This window comes from Aedes aegypti, chromosome 2 (assembly GCF_002204515.2).
Source record: "Aedes aegypti strain LVP_AGWG chromosome 2, AaegL5.0 Primary Assembly, whole genome shotgun sequence".
NCBI classification, from domain to species: domain Eukaryota; kingdom Metazoa; phylum Arthropoda; class Insecta; order Diptera; family Culicidae; genus Aedes; species Aedes aegypti.
In genome coordinates, this window is record NC_035108.1 from 29,571,364 (window position 1) to 29,594,445 (window position 23,082).

General features: G+C 38.4%; 1 protein-coding gene across 1 annotated transcript in view; it reads right to left on the minus strand.

The window, feature by feature from the left end:
* Positions 1–50: 50 nt before the first annotated feature.
* LOC5574115 (fringe glycosyltransferase) overlaps positions 51–23,082 on the minus strand; it is a 407,849-nt gene continuing 384,817 nt past the window's right edge. Inside the window, exons 6-8 of the mRNA XM_021840394.1 lie at positions 7,796–7,976; positions 988–1,082; positions 51–923 (exon numbers count right to left, since the gene is read on the minus strand). Coding sequence (XP_021696086.1) covers positions 771–923; positions 988–1,082; positions 7,796–7,976 — 429 coding nt within the window. The 3' untranslated portion in view covers positions 51–770. The remainder of the gene's footprint in view (positions 924–987; positions 1,083–7,795; positions 7,977–23,082) is intronic.

Consider the following 23,082-nt stretch of genomic DNA (forward strand, 5'->3'; position numbering starts at 1 on the left):
AAACAATCCAAAAATCCTTGATTTCGAAGAAAATATAATACGGGGACATCATTTTTCACATTTAAGATTTATTAACACAATTTCGCTTTATCATTGCTTAAAACAATAGTCAAATTTTTACGTACAACTAACTTGATAAAAACAACTATTTTCATCTTTTCAATATTCTACAATTACACTTGTTCGTCATTTTGCACATATTTACACCCTAAAAGTGATTTGTCTAACGGAAGAACTATACATTATTGCCTTTTTTGTTGCACTATTTCAAGAGCACACTTTTGTTTAGTACGTTACATAACTGTTGAACTATGTTAAGATAGGAAGAACTAATTTTTCGTTACGAACAAATCCTTATTCAGCTGCACATAAGGGACTAGATGGGCTCCTCCAAGGTAGGCCCGCATTACTTCTTCTCGATTTTCGCTTGTTTTCCTAAAACTTATTCGATTCTTCTAGCTGCTGCTTTACAATTAGCTCACGTTAACATTACTGTTGACTGCTCTAACTGCGCTTCTAACACAATTTATTACAAAACAAAATTCAATAGGTTCAATCACAGACAGTGTTGTAGTTTGTTTGCTTCCGCTGTTTCCGGGTTCCCGGTGAAAGCAACGGATTATTGTCAATCATTCACATATTTTTTTTTCAGAGTACTGCTCTCTCTCGCTTTCATCCACGGTGTCGTCTTCGTCGTCGTCATCTTCGGTTTTGGTTTGGTGCTCCTTAGCTGTGTTACAGGTCCTAGTCTCGGAACTAGGGTGCGGTCATCATCTCCGCTTGATCGTCTTGGGGCATATGCTGAAGAACGGATACAAATAGCAGTGCAGCGAGTAGATCCGCTTGGGGTCCGTCTTGAGATCGAACCCGTCCACCTTGACCACGTTCCATTCGTTCTTCATGCGCGCGTAGCTGAAGGAGACCTGTGGGAGAACGGGGACATCGCTTAGGATTCCAGTTGAATTTGGATGATTTTCTGAAATTTACCTGATCGTGGAACGTTTCTGGTCGGATGAATTCCATTGGTTCGAGGTGCGAGTGGAACGCGTCTACCACAGTCAAAGGAACATTGAGGATGTGTTCTGTAATTTGAATAAAAAGAATGATGAGGATAATTACTCATTTTGATGCAAAGTTTGTTTAGCTCTGATTTCATAGAATAATCAGTAAAATGTATTCGTCAGAAAAAGCTTCAAAGAAGATTTTGCAAAAGCATAGAATGAGAAATTTTTAAAAAAGTTCTGGAAAAGTTTCTGAAAAAACTTGAAAAGATTTGGAAAAAAAATTAGAGATGTTTCCAGAAAAGCTTTTATCAGAAGTTCTTAAATGTCTTACTACGAAGCTTCCGAAGTCATCTTTCTGAAAAGATTTAAGGGATGCTCTGCATGAGCTTCTGGAGAGGTTCCGAAAAAGCTTTCAGGAAAGTCTTTATAATAACTTGCCTGAGAAGATTCTAGAGTCTAGACGCTTGAGATTTTCCGAAAAAATAACGAATCTAGTTCAGTTTTTCGTTTTTCAAAGAAGCTTTAAACAGGTTCTTGGAGATGCTCCAGAATGCTTCCAAAAGGCACTGAACATTCTGGAGAAACTGTAAGAGATGCTTCAAAAAATCTCCACGACAAGCTGGGAATAACCTTCACGAGAAGTTTCTGATAACTTCAGATGTGCTTCAGAAAACTTTCTGGATATGCTTCCAGTAAAGCTTCGATGTTTTCTCACAAAATGCAAGAGACAATTCAAGATTAGCTCTGATGGAACTTCTAAAATGGCGTCGAGAAAGCTTCCTGAGAATATCCGGAAATTTCCATGGAAATAATAAAACAACATACAGAAAGCTTTCAGAGAAGCTATGAAAAAAATACATAGAACCCCTGAATATTTCCAGAGAAGCGTTCCTGGAAAGTCTTTAGTGAATATGAGCCAATAAAAGAGAAGAAGTGCTCCGGAAATACCTACATACAGAGAAGCCATGACAATTTTCTTAAGAAAATTCAAGTCTCTAGCATCAGCATCAGATCAGCTTCTGAAGAAATTCCGGAAAATTTATTCCGAAGGACCTTCCACTGAACCTTTGCATAAGTTTCTGTAGATGCTTTGAACTTTCCTGAAGCTTCCAAAGAAGTTACGGTAAAGCTTGTGGAAAGCTGTGACGTAGATTTCTGAAAACCCTCCTTGAGAAACTTTGAAAAAGTCTTCAAGAGAAGCTTTACAAAAAATTCCAGATATGCTCATGAGCAAGTTCAAATTATTTTCCCTGTGAACATGTAAGAGAAACTTTCAAAGAAGTGTCGCAAAAGCTACCTTAAACGCTTCAAACACCTCCACGAGAAGCTTTTGAGCTGCTTGAGGAAAGCCTCTGAAAATTCTTCCCGAATAGATCCGAATGTTGTCTCACAAATGAAAGACTTGCTCCAAATTCAGTAAAGTACATATAATAAAACCTTTTTGAAAGGTTCGGAAAACCTCAGGAGAAAAGCTCCTGATAGCTTCCAGATGTGCTTCTCTGAATGCTCCAAGATATCTTGAGATTCTTTAGAGAATATGAACAAAGAAAAGAGTAGAAATGCTCTGGAAATACATACAGAGAAGTCTTCATGACAATTTTCCTGAGAAGATTACAGACTGTAGAGATGCTACCGAGGAGCTTCTGGAGAAATTCGGGAAACATACTCAGGAAAATTTTCCAGTGAATCTTTAAATAAGCTTCCAAAGATGCATCGAACTTTCCTGAGCGAAGATGCAGCTTTCAGAGAAATTACGGAGAAGCTGTGGCGCAGATTTCTGAAAACCCTTCCTGGATGCTTAGAAAAATTCGAAGCCTTAAAAAAGTTTCCAGATATGCTTGCACATTAGAAAATTAAAAAGTAAGGCTGATACAAATATTAAATTTCTTTTATGTCCGAGACCACTTGGAAGGTACGAGGGGGGGATAAAAATAAATAAGGAACAAAAAAACAAAAATGAAAAAATAAGTATTTTTTCGAATTTTTATTTTTAATGATAGTTGTTAAACTTTTTTTAATCCTCGTCTGAATCATTATTTTACTTGGTTTTTTACTTTACAAATTGAAAAAACCTAACTGATGTCAAAAAAACGGTGAATCTTTTTTTTTTCTCCCCTTCAAAATTTTCGGATTTTCGAAGGGGGGGGGGGTGACATAAAAGAAAATTAATATTTGTATCAGCCTAATTTTCCTGAGAAAATGTGATACTTAGATGAAACTTTGAAAGTGTCGGAAAAGCTTAAAATGCTTCAACGAGAAGTTTTTGGTAGCTCCAGAGGTGCTTCAGGAAAGCTTCTAAAAATTCTTCCCGAATAGCTCAGAATGTTTTCTCCCAAAATGCAAGACATGCTTCAAACCCAGTAAAGTACATTTAAGAAAATCTGCTTGAAAGCTCTAGAAAACCTATCGGTAAAGCTCCTGATAACTTCTAGTGATGTGCTTCAGAAAACTATCTGGAGAAGCTCCTAAAAAAACTATACGTCGAAAAATCATTAAGCTTCATAATTTAGCTTAATAACTCCCATAGAAGTTCCAGAATATCATTCAGAAAGCCACAGTGAGGATACCGAAAAAGCTTTCAGAGAAGCTACGAAAAAAAATGCCTAGCAGCCCTAGAAGATTTCCAGAGAAGGTCTCATAAAAAGTCTCCAGAGAATATGAGCTAGTAAAGAGTAGTCTTCCTTCTCCGAGAATATCTAAAGAGAAGTCTTCATGACAGTCTTCTGGAGAAATTCTGGATAACTTGCTCAGAAAAATTTTCCAGCGAAGCTTTGCATAAGCTTCCAGAGATGCTTCGAACTTCCCTGAGTAAAGATGAAGTTTCCAAAGAAGTTACGGAAACAGTTCTGGAAAGCTGTGGCACAGATTTCTAAAAGAAACATTAGAAGATGTTTCGGAAAAGTCTCCAAGAGAAGCTTCAAAGACGTTTCCAGATGTGCTCATAAGCTAATTAAAAAGTATTTTTTTTTCTGAGAAAATGTAAGAGATACTTCGATGAATCTTTCAGCTTCATAAACCTCCACGAGCAGCTTTTGGTATGTTGAATGTGCTTCAGGAAAGCTTCTTGAGATGCTTCCAGAATAGCTCCGAATGTTTTCTCACAAAATGCAAGATATGCTCCAAATCCAGTAAAGTATAGGAAAACCTTCTTAAAAGCTTATTAGAGAAGTTCCTGATAGCTTCTTGATGTGCTTCTGAAAAGTTTCTGGAGAAGCTCCCGGAAACTTCGAAAATGCCTTCAAAAGAAGCTTTAAAAAGTTTACAGATATACTCATGAGCAAATTTAAAAGTAATTTTCCTGAGAAAATTCTAGAGCTCCGAAAAATCTTTCAGAGAAGTATTCATGCGAACTTGCCTGAGAAGAGTCTAGACTCTAAAGATACTATGGAAAAGCTTCGGGAGGAGTTCCAGGTAATTCTAGTTTAAAACTTTTCAGAAAAACTCCCAGAGATGATCCAGAAACTTCCAAAAACTTAGGTTTTTCAGAAAATATTCGAAATCCTTCCAGATCTGCTTCAGAAAAGTTTCTGGAGAAGCTTTGATAAACTCAAAAGAAAAGAAAAGCGTTAAAAAAGTTGCGGCAAAGCTTCCATATATACTCCAGATTTCGCTTCAGGAAACTTCAAAAACTAACAAGCTCCCAGCTATGTTCCAAAAAACATTCAGAGAAGACCCTTCTAAAGAAACTTCTTTTAGCTTTCAGATTGTGTTTCAAAAACGTATTTGGAGAAGATTTCAGAATGCTCCGATAAAGCTTTTAGAGATGAATAGAGTCCTGAGAAGCTCCGAAAAAGCTTCAAGAGAAGTTACAGACCAGCTTTTGGAAAGCTGTGGCGTGGATTTCTGAAAAGCTTTCAGAGAAGCTTGGAAAATGCTTCCAAATATGCTCCATAACTTGCAAAGCATACAAATAGCTTCCAGAAAAGCCTTCCTGAGATGTTTACACAGAACCCTTCAAGAGTAAAGACGTTACGAAAAAAAAAACATAAGTGTAGAACAGAAAAATCTACCAGAAATTTTTGAAAAAGCTTCCAGGGATGCACCACACATATCCCAAAAAGTTTATTTTTCCTTGAGAAAATGCAAGCAAAGAAGCTTCCAAAGTAGTATCGGAAAAGCTTCCTGAAATGCTTTTAAAATCCATCTAGATAAGTTACAGTACAGCTTCTGGGAAAGCCTTCCTTGAAAGCTTTGGAAAAGTTTTCAGATTTGCTGAATGGTTTAGAGAAATCCTTATAAAAACCTTGAAAGAAGTCCCGGAAAGCTTACGAATAGCTTCCGGATATATGGCTTAGAAAATTTTAGCTTGTAGAATCTTCAGAATCTGAAACGATCACTCTAGATCAGAAAAATCTTCCAGGAGAACTTTGAAAGAGCTTTCACAGAGGCTCCGGAAATGCTTCCAAATAAATTTCAGGAAAATATCCATAGTAGTTCAGTACCAACTTTTCAGAAGCTCTGTAAAAGCATCTGAAAGGATCCGGGAAAGAACTCTGATGGCGATTTCAGAAGCTTCTGAAGATGGTTACGTAGATAGATTCTAGTTTCTAGTTTCCATATATTGGAAGTTTCACTAGATTCACTAGACTTGAATAAGATTAGGATGAAATTGGATTAGATATGAATTGGGTTTGGAATAGATTAGGTTTGTATTGAATTCGGTTGGGACTTTATTTCGATTGGAATAGAATTGGATTTGGATTGTTTTTTGGTTTGGATTTCTATAAGATTTTAAATTGAAAAATTCTCAAAAGCATTCGAAGAAGCTTCTAAATGTTGTACAGAAATGCTGTCTGAGAAGCTTCTGAAAGATTTGGCGAAACTTTCAGAGATAATCCGAAAAAGCTTTTAGTGAACTTGTGAAAAACTTCCATGAAAGGTAGTCCTCCTCGTATTCTCCAGAAAGTTTTACAAGATTCAATATACTTGGATTACATTTGGATGGAATTGGACTGGATTCAATTTGTATTGGGTTTGTTTTGAAATCGGATTGGATTTTGTTTAGATTTTTACAGGATTGGATTTTGATTGTTTTTTGGTTTGGATTTGTATAAAATTTGAAATGTAAAATTCCAGGAAAAATCTTCCTAAGAGGATTTGAAAGAGCTGCTGAGAAAACTTGCTTAGAAAAACCCTTCCCGAGATATTTCGGAAAAGCTTAGGAGCTTTTTCTAAGAAGTTTTGCTTGTGAAGCTTTGGAAAACATTTGGTGAAAGATTTTGGTGAAACTTCCAAAGATAATTCAAAAAATTCAAAAAAGCTTTCAGTGAACTTGTGGAAAACTTCCAGGAAAGGTATCGTTCTCACAAGCTATGGGAAGTTTCTTAAAATTCATCGAGGCTTTCGAATTCAATCCAGAGAATTCTCTCTGAAAAATATCTAGGGTAAGTGTACCAGGAATCACTATGGCCATAACTGGTACACTTTCCCTATAATATTTCAGAGACGGCTACATCAACGTCAGCGAAGTCGCCATGGGAACTTTTCTAAGAATTCTTTAGACTTTAGAGATTCTAGTTAGAATCTTATAGAAAAGTATCGGACACATTTCCTCTAGCTCTAGGGAAATCTCCCAAAAAAGCTTCAAACAAGTCTCCAGAGATGCTCGAGTAAGCCCCGAGCTTTCTTGAGAAAATACAAGAGATGTTCCGATGAAGTTTACAGAAAAGATTTGAAAATCTTTATGAGAAGCTTAGAGAAAACATTCAAAAGAAGCTCCGGCAATCTTCTTGATATGAACTTTCCTAAAGAAGCTGATATGAACTTTCCTAAGAACTTTCCTGAAAAAGCTTCAAAATATGCTCCATAAAGCCATCCAAGAGAAGATTCGGGAAATTTACAAATCACTTTTGGAGAAGCTCCCACGAGAAGTTTCCATCATACCTTTTATAAGCAAATTGAAGAGTAGCCTTCTTAAGCTTTCATTACTTTTTATGAGAGAAGATTCAAGACTGATATGTAGAATGAGGAAGTTATTAGAAAAAGCGTGCTTCTAGCTTATACAAATATTACAAAGAACTTTCATGAGAAGATGCAAAAGAAGCTTCGATGAAGCATTGAAATGCATTTCAGAAGAGCTTCAAAACACGTCCAAATATATTTCAGAAAAGTTTTTAGAAAAACATTCGAGAACCTTCCAAGAGAAAGCTGCAGCGCAAATTCTGGAGCAACCTCCCTTAAAGCTTCCAGAAATGCTCCAGACAGTTTCAGAGCAATCTTGAGAGTTTTCCAGAAAACCCTTATTGAGCTTCCAGAGGAACTTAGGAAAACTTCCAGAAAGGCTCCTGAGAAAATGCAAGACATGAACATATGCAACATGCAAGACAAAGAAATATCGGAAAAGCTCCATGAGAAGCTCCGGAATTCCTCCGTAAATCTTCCGAAGCTTTCAAAGAAGCTTTAGCGAAGAATCCGAAAAAGGTTTTCTGATATGCTTTTTGAAAAACTTCCAGAGAAGCGTTGTTTAGCGGACTCTATCGAACCATCCTGAGAAAATTTTAGATAGGTTCCGAATAAACTTTCTAAGGAGATTTCTAAGAATATCTTTCACTGGAAAATTCCAAAGATATTCTACCTCAGATGATTTCTAAATACAGTCGAATTTCGTTCGTTGCACTACCTTTAGGTGGGCTTCGTTTTAATTGGGCTCCCGTTAGGTGGGCTATAGCCCACTTAAAACTTTAAGTGTTACTAACGAAAAAAGCTTCGGAAAAGAACAGAACTTCCACAGAACACTTATAAGACTTTCGAACAAAATATGACATACTGATGATGGTCCTTCCCAAACTTACCGATGATGAATCCCATCGTCACGTCATCCGGGAAGCGAATCTTATCGCCTATGGCCACAAATTTGCCGCTGCTCGCAATCGGCAGCATTCGGAGCGCCAGCGCCCGGCTAATGCAGAACCCGGCTCCACCGGTGGCGAACCAGAAGGTCACCTTCTTGTTCACCTCGGTCGATGATTTGGTCTGAAAGAAAAGAATGAAGAGAAGAAGAATGGGTAAGCGATTTGGCAACACTGCGCAAAAAGTCCATCGACTTTTGGGGCAAATACGGTGATGGAGACGAAGATCATTTGATTGTCAAGCTAGGTAACTGTCGTTCCATTCAATCAATTGCTGCAGGGATATACAAAGATGGTATCGCGATCGATCACGATTGCCTTTTTCGGGACCTCCGCGGAGATCCTTCCGAGCGTGAAAGCCATCCATGTACAGTATTGGTCAACTTTTTTGATTTTTCATACAAAATGGTCAACTTTAGAGGATTAGATCTGAGTTACTTATGGACCGATTTGAATGAAATTCACACAGCACATCAGACATATCTTGAATTTTAACATATATTTTTGAGTGATTTTTCCAACCAAGAGTTCAAAAGTAATAATGGTTTGACTAAAGTGAAATTTACCTGGAAATATGAGAACTTTACACAAAAAAAACTGTCTTCAAATAACATGTTCAAATCGATCCATAAATAACTCAGACCGTCTAAAGTTGGGCATTTGGAAAATCGATAAAGTTGCAATTGTATTGCCCCATACTGTATATGCGCGATCGAACGGTATCGATCGGTCCGAGTCCAAGTTTGGACATTTTTGCGATAGAGAGATAACGGAAGAGAGTCCATCTTTTGGGTGCCCAAATTCCGGTTTGGAGATGCGTCTTCCTGAATAATTCATCAGTTCGATTCGAAGGACCCCTCGTTCCTCCGTCTCAGCCCCACAAGTATTATTTCGACTGAAAATTTAGTTTATTCATCATATTCGACCGTTCTTGATTTGGACTTTGTTTATTTATTGCTCTGCGATCGGGATGCTGACATAATGTGGTTCACCTTTATTTGGCAATTATATTGCAGTTTTCTGCCGTATTCACGAAACACGACAATGTCGCCGTTGTCATGGCATCTCGCCGGGAAGCCTGGCAGCTGCCCCGTTTTGGCCAGCTTTGATTGGTCAGGCGTTTGGGTCCGAATCTTCGGCATGAATAAATTTCGGATTTGAAAGATTATCGCGAGATCTCCCGCTGCGGTAGACTCTCTCAATCTTTGGGGCGTTTCGTGCAATCCACCGGCCGGCGTTTGACGCCAAAGACACTTTTACTGCTTTTTATGGTGTGACTTTAATTATATTCATAATAGATCAATTAAGGCATCGCACGCGGTTCGACTGCGGCGGCATCTTCTAAAGAAACAATATTTTATTGAAGTTCAACGTAATTTATCAAAAAATCACATGGAAATACAGTCTAATTTCTAAAACTCGATGTTGAAGGAACCATCGAGTTCCAGAGATATTGAGTTGTAGAACACGAAATCAGTGCATCAAACTCGAAACAGATCTATTTTTTGTCTATGACAGCCTGGATGGATAATAATAAAGGAAGAAAGTGCAACTGCGGTTTAAGGGGCCATCAAGGTAGCCACGAAAACCAACTTTTAACATGGTTCTATGAGCCAATGCACGAGTCCACTATTTGACGTTTTAGCGGTGCCGTGTTATTTACGTGACCATGGCAACGAGTGAATTCGGCACCGCTCAAACGTCAAATTAGTGAACTCGTGCATTGGTCCATTGGTGATCTTACGCAAAGCTAAAATGCGTAGATGGCGCTCTTCTAGGATAGGGATTAGACTGGCCCAGCTCAGTATGGGAGAAGAAATTGTACTATTCCACGGGGCACCCCCTAGGATTATTTCTTAGGGTTAGAGGAAAACTTCCTGAAAATTTCAGCTCATTTGGTCGTTTCACGAGCTGGCGTAGTTAAATTGAAGTTAATATGAGATTTTCAGCTCAAACATATGGGAAACAGCACATCATCTCCTGTTTGGGTCAGGGAAATTATTGATCGCGTTCAATTGAACCCAGAATGTCAAAAACACTACTTGATACCATAGCGAACAATATTGTAGAAGGTTGTATGATGCTTAAAATTGAGAAAGTTGGTGTTTTAACTATCTGAAGTAGATTTGCGATGATGCTTAGTATTTCTTCAACATAGTTGGGTGGTAGCCACTAAGCGCATCATAGCCATTTATGACGCTGGGCGAGCTGCGGTACAAGCTGCATGTATATCCCTTTCGGGACGAACCAGCACAATTGTGCTGTTCGGCACCCATGACATTGAATGATTGTTTTAGCCAGTAAATCATTGTTTTACTAAACTTTTTTGATTTCGATTATTGAATTATCATTGATACTTGTAATTAAGCACAAAGGCTTTTGTTTACATCGTGTTTAGAAAACACCAGCTTAGGGTAAACAAAATGTAAACAAACACCATAAGAATTGAAAAAGTTTTATCTGCCGCAACTTTTCAACTATTCGTTTTTTCTAGGTATGCACAGATACGAATCGAAAGTGAAAGAGTCATTCTTTGACATGGCAAAGTCCAAATGTAAATTGATTCACACAGCAAAGATTTCTGGAGGGATAAAGTGGGACCAGCACAATTGTGCTGGTGCCGGCACTTACCCGGCCGATGTTCGTTGTGGGTTACCAATTTTCATTTTCAGTATTTTGATCAAGTTAAGTGGCTGAATCTGGTTCTAATGTCCAAAATAGTGTATCATATTGCATTAAAACATGAATGAGTGATTACATACGAATCAGAAAAAAATATGTAGCGCAAAAAAACTATGTAACAGAAACCCATAGCTTTGGTTTAAAACCTTCTTTTTATAAGTCCATATCTATATAAATAAAAATGGAATGGTGTTCGTATGTCACGAAATGGCTCGAGCACGGATCAACGGATTTGTACAATTCTTTCACTGTCGTATTCATCAGGGGTTCCGATGTGATCGTGCGAAGGAAAAGTTTAGTAAAGTCTCCGGAATAGTCGCAAGAACGGCATTGAAATAATCTGTCATTTTGTATGAGGAGAGTTCATGCCATTTAACAACAGCCTACTTGATGGCAGGACGAAGTTTGCCGGGGCCACTAGTTTGAAATAGATTGGAAATAACATTTATTGTCTTAAATCTCCTATACAAAAGTATAAGAAACAGTAAAATTTTTGGAGAACGTTCAAAAATTACATCAATCAATCATTTACGGGAGTGGGGGTGTACGAAAATGTGACAGTGCATGTACTAGGAGCTTGGAAAAAAGCGTGATAGTGAGCATAAGAAGGATTTAGATAGACTTGAATACAATGGACGTAATATTTGAATGCCCCCTTGCTTTTCATGTTAAACCGATAATCCATTTTGGAGTTCTCCAATGTATGCTGGTTCAATATCTGCTATAATATTTATGAAGTTGGACAACTGGAGCGGAAAACCTTTACTTACTATTTGCTTCTGAACTGCAGAGTCTTTTAAATGACATATTATTGATGTGTGCAGCCCATGCTGGTATTACTCGCAAAAATGTTGTTTATTATGTTGATCTACGAAATGCGTTTTAAACTGAGAAACTTTAAATTTTTGTAATACTACGAAATACTCAACTAAACTATTAAGCAATGTATGAAGTTCTAAAGTCTTTATCATATAAAATCATATAAAAAAAGAAATTGTCGTTTCGTTTCTTTTACCTTAAAAAATATATTGTCCAAATCTTAAATTTTCAGACTGATATTTTAAAAATTTAAATCTGGACTTCATTGCCTTGCGCATTGTGTTGCAAAGTAGCTAGCTGTATCGATCAAAGAAGTGTAGGTTCAATTCCCGCTGCAGGGTTTTTTTTATCGTCATGAACGTATTACGACTATGCCATTTGGCGTTGCATATTATTCCGTTGATTCGTGTGATGCTCCCTCCAAAGGTTATAATCGTACATAATGTTTTCCAGGAAACTTTCCACGGTAGGATTGACAGCTAAAAGTGCCCATGCAACCGAAACGAAATGGGAAACAAATTTATCATTTAGGGGAGAAGCGGGGGGTGGGGGTGGTGGTTCAATGAAAGTGTGACAATGCATGTATTAGGTATTAGAAAAAGCGAGACCGAGGGGGAGGCGGGGTATGGACGTCATATTTGAATCGTCTCTCAGAGCTTTATATTTTCCTTTGTAATCTAACGGTCATACCGATTGCGAAACTTTTTTTTATGGATTGTCTTATTAGAAACATTGTCAGTGTCTTTATTTTCAAATATGAATGTTTTCAAATATTTTAATACATTCGAAAAAAATGATTGTTTTATGTATTTTTTTAAATCGCTGGAATATATGTAACAATTTCAAAAAGCAAATTCATGCTTTAAAATGATAAATGACCTGATTTTGACAATCCGTTTTTGAAAGGGTTTTTAAATTCTCTGTAATATGTAAGTTATCCGTCTAAGTTCTTTCAGTCCTACAAACTACTAAAAAACAATATTATAATGACGTAAATTAAATTTAAAGCAAAATACTCGATGTAAAAAATAAAATAAGGTAAATTTGATATTGGGGGCCAGATAGCCATAACGGTAAACGTGCAGAAGACCACACTGAGGGACGTAAGTTAGAGTCCAGCCGGTTGACTTTTTTCTCGACTTCCCTAAGCGTAGAGTATGATCGTACCTGTCACACGATAAACACATGCAAAATTGGCCGATTGACAAAGAGAGCTCTCAGTTAATAACTATGGAAGTGCTCATGAGAAGTTGAGAAGCAGGCTTCTGTAGCGTCAGAAAGAAGAAGAAGAAATTTGGTGGTAATTATTTGCACTTAAAAATGCGTCATTCCTGGTAATTAACGTCCAAGCTGTCGGGCACATATTAATTTACATTTAAATTTACATGAATTGTAAAGCTGCACACATACGCAAACTGAATGTTTTGACGTTTTCATTTAAATTCTAGGAATAAAATGAATGATTCCAGTTATTGAAAATTATTCAGTTCCATGTTACCAACCTTTACAAAAACATCGTTAAAGTATCATTTGAAAGATGGCTATGTGATTTCAAAAGTGATAATGAATATGTTAGGTAAAGTGAGCGAAAGAGGTTGGAGGGGTCCCTAAAAAATTAACTTAATTTTCGAGTCTATCACATGACTCTGATAACGACTTTATAGTGGAGGTCGAATTACGCGTATCTGTCAAAGGATACAAACTCTAGTGCAAATAAATGGTACAGTACTAATTTCGGTTTTCATTTATTTATGGAATACTTATTAACTTATAAACAATTCGAAGGTTTATTATTATTTTCAATTTTAATTTTATTACATAAATTATTTTGGAGAAAAAATTTTTTATATATTTTTTGAGGATATAAACAAACGTAGCAAAACCAAGATGGTTTGGTTGAGACAATTAGCTTTCAAGTTATTCACACATGTTATTTACCAAATTTTCTATGACGTAGACTAGTTATTAAATTATAGCGATAAACGTCATCGTCACCTAATGCTTTGAATCTAAAAGAGAATAATAAGTAATCTCATCTCTCGTACATTGTTTTCAATACATTTAAAAAAAAAATCATGTATATTAAAGTATATTATAATTTTTGATTCTAATGTACATTAAAAACAAAATTCTGAATTTTTGGGCCATTCTATTCCACGAAAGAGCACCCTAATGACGAAATAAAAAATACGGGTCGAATTTTTTTTAAAAAGGTGTGACTGGAACAATTTTCTAAAAAAAATTAAAAAATATATTTTTTTTTCGAACATCGGCCGCCTTGGGGACGGACCAGTACAATTGTGCTGGTCTGAATTTGACCCTAAAAAGTTCATGGATTGATAGAACAGCCAAAAGAAAGAAAGTTTTGTTCTACGAGATGATAAGTTTATAAGATAAAATTTTTAAATAATCACTCAAATATGGACCGTCCCGAAAGGGATATATGTGATTGTACGGGAGTGCTGATCTAAGCCTAACTTTCAACTACTGAAAGATCAATGAAAATTAGCTTAGAACCAGATACAACCTTCTGCAACTATGTTCATTAGGGTATCAACTAGTGAATTTGTCATTCTGGGCTCAATTGAACGCGATCAACTAGTGTACTGAACGAAACAGTAACATAGGGTCGATTTTCAATATATTTGAAACAAATATTCCATATAAACTTCGAATTGAATACGCCAGCTAGGGGAGCAACCAAATGAGCTGAAATTTTAAGAATCTTTTGTTTTACCCTAAGGCACATATCTAAGGGGTGTTCAGTTTTTGTTTAAGGGCCAGTCTAATAGGGATTAATGCATCGTAATCGAGATTTCTAGTGATAACTTTGGAAGAAAAATCATCACAATAATTTAACTGACAAGATTTTTGAAATTTAAGGCACGGGAAACCGTAAATATTAATTTCAATTTGAAAAACTTTCGCAACTTAACCTCACTTTTGATCGCCAATAACTCGATATTGATTCAAGGAAAGTTGACTGCATGACAAACGTTTATCTAGCTCATTTGGCTCGAATGACAAGGTACAAAATTGGAAAGCAACATAACCTCCAACAAAGTGAAACAAACATGCATGGCGTGGAAGAAAGGACAGATAATTTGTTCGCACGTTCCTCATGTTCTCTCGTTAACCCATCAGAGTAGTGTTTCCAGAACACGTGTTCGGCCTCGTTGTCTCCGATCCAAGGAGGCCCGAATGTGACAACGACCGACTCCATGGCGGTAGCTGATTGCTCACACGCAAATTTTTCAGGCTAAACACGCCCCTACTGTCACGAAGGTATTGTAATTCACCCCGTACGGACGACGGAGAACAGGACAGATCCAAGCTTTTGACAAACGTATAATTTGCCTGCCTTCTCTCGGGTTGTCGTTGCGCCGGTCGTCGGTGCATGCAAACATTCACCCACCACACAGATCCAAGCCAAAACCGTTGTTTATATCTACATTTGGAGATCTTAAACCTACCTCCGTTTTTGGACGGTTTTGCCAAACGGCGGTGGGATCATTTATAATAACTTTTGGTGCAATGTGTGGTGACCAAATGTGATAATCATGCAGCAGCATCGATGCTTTCCCCGCTTCTCAGGGCACTCGTTTGGCCTCTCATTTGGGGATTTCTTGTCTTCATCATCTAGAAGGCCGCGTCATCGACGCGTTTTTTTTTGCTTTCGTTGTTCGGCACGGGTAACAACGGACAACGGAAAAACATGTGTCCACCCAAGTAGCTACATTTTTCATTTTGCGTATTAATATTATTTTTTGTCGCCGAGTGATTCGCGGTTTTTTTGTTCTGCTTGGCGCGACTTGACGGACGCGGTAGCACAAAAAAAAACAGAGAAAACGGGTATCTTTTTTGGCGATTTGTAATTTTGCGTTACAATTTTGATACAGTCAACTCTCTCTTACTCGATATTCCGTATCTCGATATCGAGTTAGAGAACCATAGTAAAAGTTGGCTCTCATGGCTAACTCGATGATCCCTTGGGTCGCAGTTACACTGGTTTTGTGTTATGTAATTGGATACCTCCCCAACTCGATGATCCCTTCAATGTCGAGTTTTGAAGAGTTGAATGTACTACTGACAACACGTGTTTCACATGTCACAAGTGTTTCAGATGTCACAAGTTTTCCAAAGTAATAGGTACATTATTCATGAACTTTAAATACATCTCCATTAGAAACTACCAGAGTATGTTAACTAGGCTTGCATCTGTCTCTTCCTACTACCATGTAGAATAAGAAGATCAGAAACGTTTGCCAACTATTTCTCTAGTTTAGTGCCTTTGAAAATGGCCATTGCCCCGGCCATCTTCGGATTCCAAGATGTTTCACTTTGATTCTTCTGTAAATCGATTCCCTTCTAACTCGATGCAATCTGTTTGAGTTTCCTGTGCAAGTTTACCTCTCTATCAAGATATTTTCACAAACATTTTTAAATATCCTCCGAATAGTAATAAGTTTCATAAATTTGAAGGTTTTGATTACCCATTTCAGAGTGAAACAAATTGCAATATTTTAAGAATATTCACAAACTGCTGCTTTGTTAAATGTGTTAAAATTTTACCGTTTTGTACGTTAAAATTACTGTTTCGAATGTATTTTGTCTAATTAATAAAAAATTCAAAAATATATAGAGTCAGTCTTGTAAACGACACTGAAGATACCATTACGGTTACAGGATACAACGTCTAGTAGAATTAAATTGTATAGTACTGAATTATATATATAATATAATTTTCATTTATTTATAAGTATTCCACTAAACAACTCGAAGATTTATTATGAAAAATATATGTTCTATATCTCGATACCTCCCTTACTCGATACTCCTTGCAATGTCGTATTAGGCAGAGTTGACTGTACTTCGTTTTGGTTAAATGGAGATCAAACCACTTTTCGCTATCTGCCTCTTTAGAAGAACGAATGCCTGCGATTGATTACTATAGGGTCTATATCGCTTGCAAAGTGTCGGTAAATGAACTTTCCTTTCTTGTATCTTCTTCAGAAGCTTTACTGGAGAACCAGTGAATACTATTTGAAGCTTCTCTGAAAGATTTTTGAAGCGGCTCAAAAATATTCTTAGGAGTCATCTTAGCAAAAGCATCTATAGAATATCCTCGAAAAAAATCTGTTCCTTTTTTGCGACAAAAATCTGTGCAACTTTTTCGGAACATTTAATTTTCTTGAATCTTCTTGACTCAGTGGAGTCTAGCCATAAACGTTTCTGCAATTTTCTCATGAAGGTTTTTCAAAGTTTTTCTTGGTTCTTTGGAAACTTTCTGAAGTGTCTCCAGAGCTTTTCAAAGTATCTGTGGATCATGGTAGTTTTCATTAGGCTTTGCTTTTCCGCAGCTTCTCCAGTAAGCTTGTTCTGGAGAATTTCATGGAAGTTTCTCCCGAGTTTCTTAAAGGTTTCTCCGGAGCTTTTTCAGAAGCCCTTTGGACTTGCCAAGTTGGTAGTTCCATGGAGTATCTTTCAAATAGTTTCATAGCTTCTCTAGAATATTTTCTTATCCTAGAATAGCCTTTTTTGGAACTTCTCGAGAAGCCTCTCCGTAGCATCTCCAGACATTGGAATCTTCTCAACAAAATTCTCATCAAAACTTCTTTGAAATTCCTGTACATAGGGCCGGATCCTCGAGTCGTACTGAAGCACTGCTCATTGCAAAGTTTTAGAAAATTCGGTCGAGAAAAACCCCCCATGCCAAAGTGAATCATGGAAGTGCCCAAGTGGTTCTGCACCCTATCTACATTTTTCCAGGAAGGCTCACGATGGGTTCTGTGGAAACCTCCAGAAGTCATTATTTGTAACCATCTCTGAATCTATCTGGAGCTTTCCACTTTCCTGGAAAATTTTCAAGAACTTCTCCAGACTCAACGAGCTTCGCTAAAAGTTTCTCCCGAGTTTCTCCAGAGATTCCTTTGATCAGAAAAAAGCTATGCATTCTTTATAATATTTCCGTAAACTACAATAAGCTTTTCCGGAACTTACGGATATCATCTAACTTTTTCCAGGAAGGCTTATTATGGGTTCTATGGAAACTTCAGGAACTTTTCTCCGGAAGCATTATTTATAAGCTTCTCTGAAATATTCTGGAGCATATGTGGAAGCTTTTTCAAAGCTTCTCAGAAAATCTTTCTCCTCTTCTGGCAAATTTTAGAGAGCTTCTTCAGGCACATTTCTGAAGCTTCCCGAAGGTATTTCCAAGCTGCTTATGAAGATCTTCCAGACATACTTCATCCGAGCATTTCTTGTATTTTATCAGGAAAGCTCTGAGCTTCTTTGAGAGCCTCTAAGTAGCTCTTTGAAAAAATCTTTTGAAGATTTTTTAAGCAGTCTTTTTTGGAACATTTCTAGAGTCTAGTATATAGAAATATATTAACTCATTTGCTTTGGAGGGGTCCCTGGAGATTTCTCTGGTAGCTATATTGAGGCGTTTTTGAATTATTAGCAAATAATTCTGAAGCTTTTATAAAATCTTTCAAGAAGTCTTTTCTCGAAGATTTAGCCGCAGCTTTCCAAAGTTTTAAGTTTTTGAAGCATATCTCGAAGCTCTCTGGAATTCCCGTGGAAAGGTTCTCAAAGCTTTCCAGGAAACTTTTTGGGACCTTCTCTGAACGCTTTATCGAAGCGTCTATTGCAGTTTGTTACTACTTTGTTATCTTTCTGAAGTATCTCTGGAAGCTGAAGATTTCAAATTCACTGAAAGGTTTTGGAGACCTTCTCTAGAATTATTAGTGATGCATGCAGGGGTTTAATTCTGAGAAAGTTAAGAGTATCTCTCACTTTTCGCTACCTGTAACAATCATGATCCGCTACACATCATGAGCGTATGTTCAGCGTCTACTGCTCTTGCTCTGATTATATCGAGTGGGGATTCTACATATTGATGTTCAAAGATTGTTTATCATGCCAGTAAATAAAACACCTTCCCCACATCTTCTAGATGGACGACCAGAAGCTATTTGCGGAAGTTTGGTATTGACAAATACCCATCAACTCATCTACGTCGGGGTCAAGTTATGGATGTTAGCTGTTTCCGCATCAATGAGCAGGAGGAGATTCGGAATATGGATGAGTGCGAAACGAATCAATACCTCGGATTCCTGCAACTTAGATGTATTCGTGTAGATCAAGAAGGAGCTGCAGGAAATGTTCTTGTCTTGTATCAACTGTATTTTGAAGAGCTTTCTGTCTGCCGGCAACAAGGTGAAGGCGATCAACACGTTTGCTGTGCTCTTGTTGACGTTTAGTTTCGGGGTGGTAAAGTGACTTGGAGGCGATAGAACGAGCAGTACGAGTGGCGTTCACCATGCACCGAGAGAGTCACCCTGCCACGTGCAGCAGAAGGAAGAGGCGTCACCGATATCCAGGCACTATGTGTCTCCCAGATCCAGCAGCTACGGGCATATTTCGTAGAAAACCAGAACTGCTACGAAATTCACCGCACTGTATGCGAAGCTGACTACGGTTTCAGCGCCCTGTATCTGGCGCAGCTGAACTGCGACATCAAAACCGTCGATGAGATCGCAACGTGGAAGCAGAAGGAGTTGCATGGAACGCACCATCTACTGAAGCTCGAGTACATCGATAAGGTGGCTGGTGCGGAGTGACCTTTTCACAGAAACAGAAGGTTTCATGGTAGTCATCCAGGACCGGGTAATTGCGACGAAAAACTATTGGCACTACATATTGCACGAAGATGTAGAGGACCGCTGTGGGAAGTGCAATTCAGTAGGAGAGACTATCGAGCATGTCGTTTTCGGTTGCCGGTACTAGCTGGATCAGCCCACCACGATCGTCACAACGAAGTTGTGCACCAATAGCCTGCTCTTAAGCAAAAGCTTGCTCTTAAGTCTACGACAAAAGAATGAAACGAGTTACACTCATCGACATCGCTGTACCAGGTCTGTCACACTTGGGCTCAGATTGGGTACCACTTCTAGTACTGCATTTCGTCCCTCGGTAGTGCAAAAGGTACCCAAGTTTGACAGATCGCAGTACACTTTTCACGGCATTCTAGATTACCTTATGAGCCATAAAATTTTGGGCAACTGCAAGGGACATGGAGGTCTTTAATTTGTCTTTGGCTGTACCGCTGGACCACAATGTTCAATCAACGTTCTCATACAGGATGGTAAAGTGCCATGACTTGGCGGAGGAGTTGAAGCAGATGTGGCACCTAGAGGACGTTCGTATAGTTCCGGTAGTAGGAATTGTCGCGAAATCTCTTCTAAGGTCCCTAAACGAGCTGGAATTGAAGAAGAACCTAGAAGAACCATCCGAAAAGCGGTGATGCTTGGAAGCTGTAGTATAGTGAGACGGTTCCTGAACCACCACAACTGAGAAGCTGATCCAGCAGTCTCATTCACCCCTATTCTTGTTTACGTTCGAATGCGCTTTCGATCGAAAACCGTTTTGCATTCTCGTTTACGCCAGCAAAATCAAATGGGCCATGGATTTGAACGAATAGGATTCGATCGAAAGTTGGATCCGCCGTAAACAAGAATGAGGGTGATTATGATAATTAAAATCGACAAATGAGATCCACAGAGCCTAATGCTAAAGCATTTTTCTGCTGAGAAGTGTCAAAACTCTATACTAAAAATAATAATAGCTTGGAAGTCAATAAAAACTTGCAAATAGCACAAAAAAAATCATCAAAACATTCCATTTCAATTAATATTTTCTAAAATATCATCAACAAAAATGATATTTCTAATGTGCAGAATAGATCATAAGAGTATTCAAAATGAAGATTTTTTGTGTTGGATTGTGTGATAAATCTATAAGCCAATGGACTCATGAATATCGATTTATGGAGAGTCAGTCGGCTATGACTTGCTTGTTCCATTTTTCCACAAGTCCTCTATAATATTTTCTATTTTCAGAGTTTAGGCTAGTTTGCTACTGACAGGAAAAGGAATCGCCTAGCTCGATGCGTGGACAATTTCTTCCCAGGAATAACCCAGAAAATAACATTTTTTTGATCGCAGTACGTAGTTGAGTAGAAATGTCATTTCAAAGGGGGCTCTCTGTAGGAAATTTCTTGACTCATTCAGGCAAGGTATTTCTTTATTTTTCTTAAGTGAAACGGCATACTTAGCTTTTATGTGCAATTTCATAATTGTGTCATCTGGTTTTGGAATTATTCCAATGTTTCTTAAGGGATCTCTAGTCCTCATTCCAAATTTCTGCGACCGGCATTTAGTTGTTAGTTAATTTCACAAGAAACTAAAGTGTTAGCTATACAATGTTGGATATTAGTATGTTTCTCTAAAAAAAACCACGCAAATCGAATGAGTTATACGCAAAAAATCTCGGCTAGAGTGATAGGTACTAGAAACCGAGATGTTCATTAATTAAAAACGCTTGCACCGATTTGCTTTTTTTACAACAGACTCTTACATATTGCCACACAAGGCAAATACCTAAGAAAGACAAATTTTGAAGCCTAAGGTCTATACATTGGTTAATATCCAAGTGGCAGTCCTCTAAGAAACATTGGAATTTTTCTGGAACCAGATGACCTGATGGCAAATTCTGAAAGTAGAGCAGTTTTCGGTAACTCGTTAAAAAATGATGAAAAAACTTAATGTTTAAGGATCTGTCATCGTAATCATCGTCATCATCGAAACTTCAGCAGCAGTTTGTCGGTTCAAAATGTGTTCACTGAGTTTCGGCTGGAGAATAGAATACAGTGAACATATTTTCATGTAAACTCTTATGACTATGAACGAAAAAACGACTTTTGAGAATTCTCAAATTGATGATGAAAACAAGGAAGTTATTTCGGTTTAGTTTATTTTTGAGTAAAAAACAGTAGTTTAGTGTGTAGCCAGTCGATGGTTTGCATAAACAGGCCGTAAGATTTCTAACTTTCAATTCACATATTACTTGGAATACTTGAACAAATCTCAAGTGCCACTCAAAAGATCTGATCTTGCCTCTCAACGTTTTTATTGCCAACGATGTCGTCGTCGGCACCATTCAACATTCATTAAGCCCACCATAAGCCGCTTCCCGTTCACACCAACAGATGTCAACACGATCGATCAACTGACGGCGGCGCCGGCCGACTCAATAAGCAGAATTGGCTCAAAATCTCTGCGTCCGCTCGAGGCCCCAAACCTCCCGAAATCAATTCAACGACTGATGGACAATAAATCTTCTTACCAACCGCACACTACAGATCGTTTCTCCGTTGTTTTTTTTGGAGATCGAGATTTTGGACTTTGGCGGTCACTAATCAGTCACGAACGACGACCCTCCCAATAAATGCCACGCAGCATTAATAGGCTTATATACACGTTTACAATGCGCCAAATCAGTCATTTCCTTTTGCTTCTTTTATTTTTAGTGCCTAGATAGCGCGGCTATTGTGAGAGTCGATTGATTCTTGGAAAGAGGATGCCGCGATCCGCGGGATTTATTTCGTTAATTAGAGAACGATCACCTGACCTGGCCATCACTAATGAGTTCTACGCGCTAGTCACGTCGGCAGGTTCCAAGCTGCATAATTAGATCGACCTACTAGCAGGGTGTCTGATACGAACGGAAGCTAAAATTTGAGCATTTTTCTTTCACATGGACATGATTGAAGAACTCTGAACGAAATAGAGAATCACACACTAGCCGTGCGTCGATGATGAAAAGATCGCAGGTTCCAAAAGCAGGTTGAGGACAAGGCTGTGGATGGCCGGGGAGGAACGGAGGCAATCACGTACAATGACCGAGCGGAAAAGTCGTGAGGAAGGGTCCCAGCAAGCAAGTGACCATAATTTTACCTCGACTTCTGCTGACAATAAGTGACCTCGTGCGCCGCGGTGAATTGGCGAAGGAGGTGGTAGCAATGAGAAAACGATTAAACCTTTTTTCCCTATGCCTTGGAGCAACTAATAATCGTCAACGGGCAACAGCAGTCCAGCAATTGGACAACGGGAATAATGTGGCCGCAGGCCGAGATGAGAAGATTTCTTTAATTCGTCATCGATAATAATCGCTAACTGTCTGCCACCGAATCGAGATGTAGTCACCAAGCGAATAATTCCAATGTTGTTTCCAATTGTCATCATTGCCTTGGGTGAGAGGGGAATTTTTAGGCAATTTTGAATTCCCGTTTATGGGAGACTCGGGTGTGAATCGAACGGTCGTCGTGCAGCAAAGTCACGCGTAGCAATTTGACGATTCTTCAGCACGTCACCGAACGATTTGCCGAACACATACAAATTGATTCACCTCGCGCGATGGGACGCAAACATCTATCAACGAACAACAATTACCGAGCGGAAACGGTTCACTTCAGGTGAATCTGGAATTTCAAGCCATCACCACCGACGTATAATCCTGATTTGGAATCCAAAGTCACCCTCCCTTTCAGCAATAGGCAACGAGCGAGCGGCCACAATCGTAGGAACCTGTCTTTTCTTCTACGCTGAACAAAAGCCGAGCAGCATCTTTCCCCGGTCGCGCAGTAGGCATTGAAATGGTCTGTGGTGACGCAGCTACTTCTCCAAGACGAAGGAGACGACGGTTTAGACCCATTTAAATGAAAATGGCTTCATTTTTCCATTCATTCTGGATCAAGATCTGCTCAGGCGTTCACGAAGGCGCGCAGATGAGCAACGATCTCTGGTTTTCCTAGATAAAACATAAACATGATGATGATGATTGTAGAAAACCACTTTGTCATTGTTATTAGCGACCAAGACGTGCCGGTT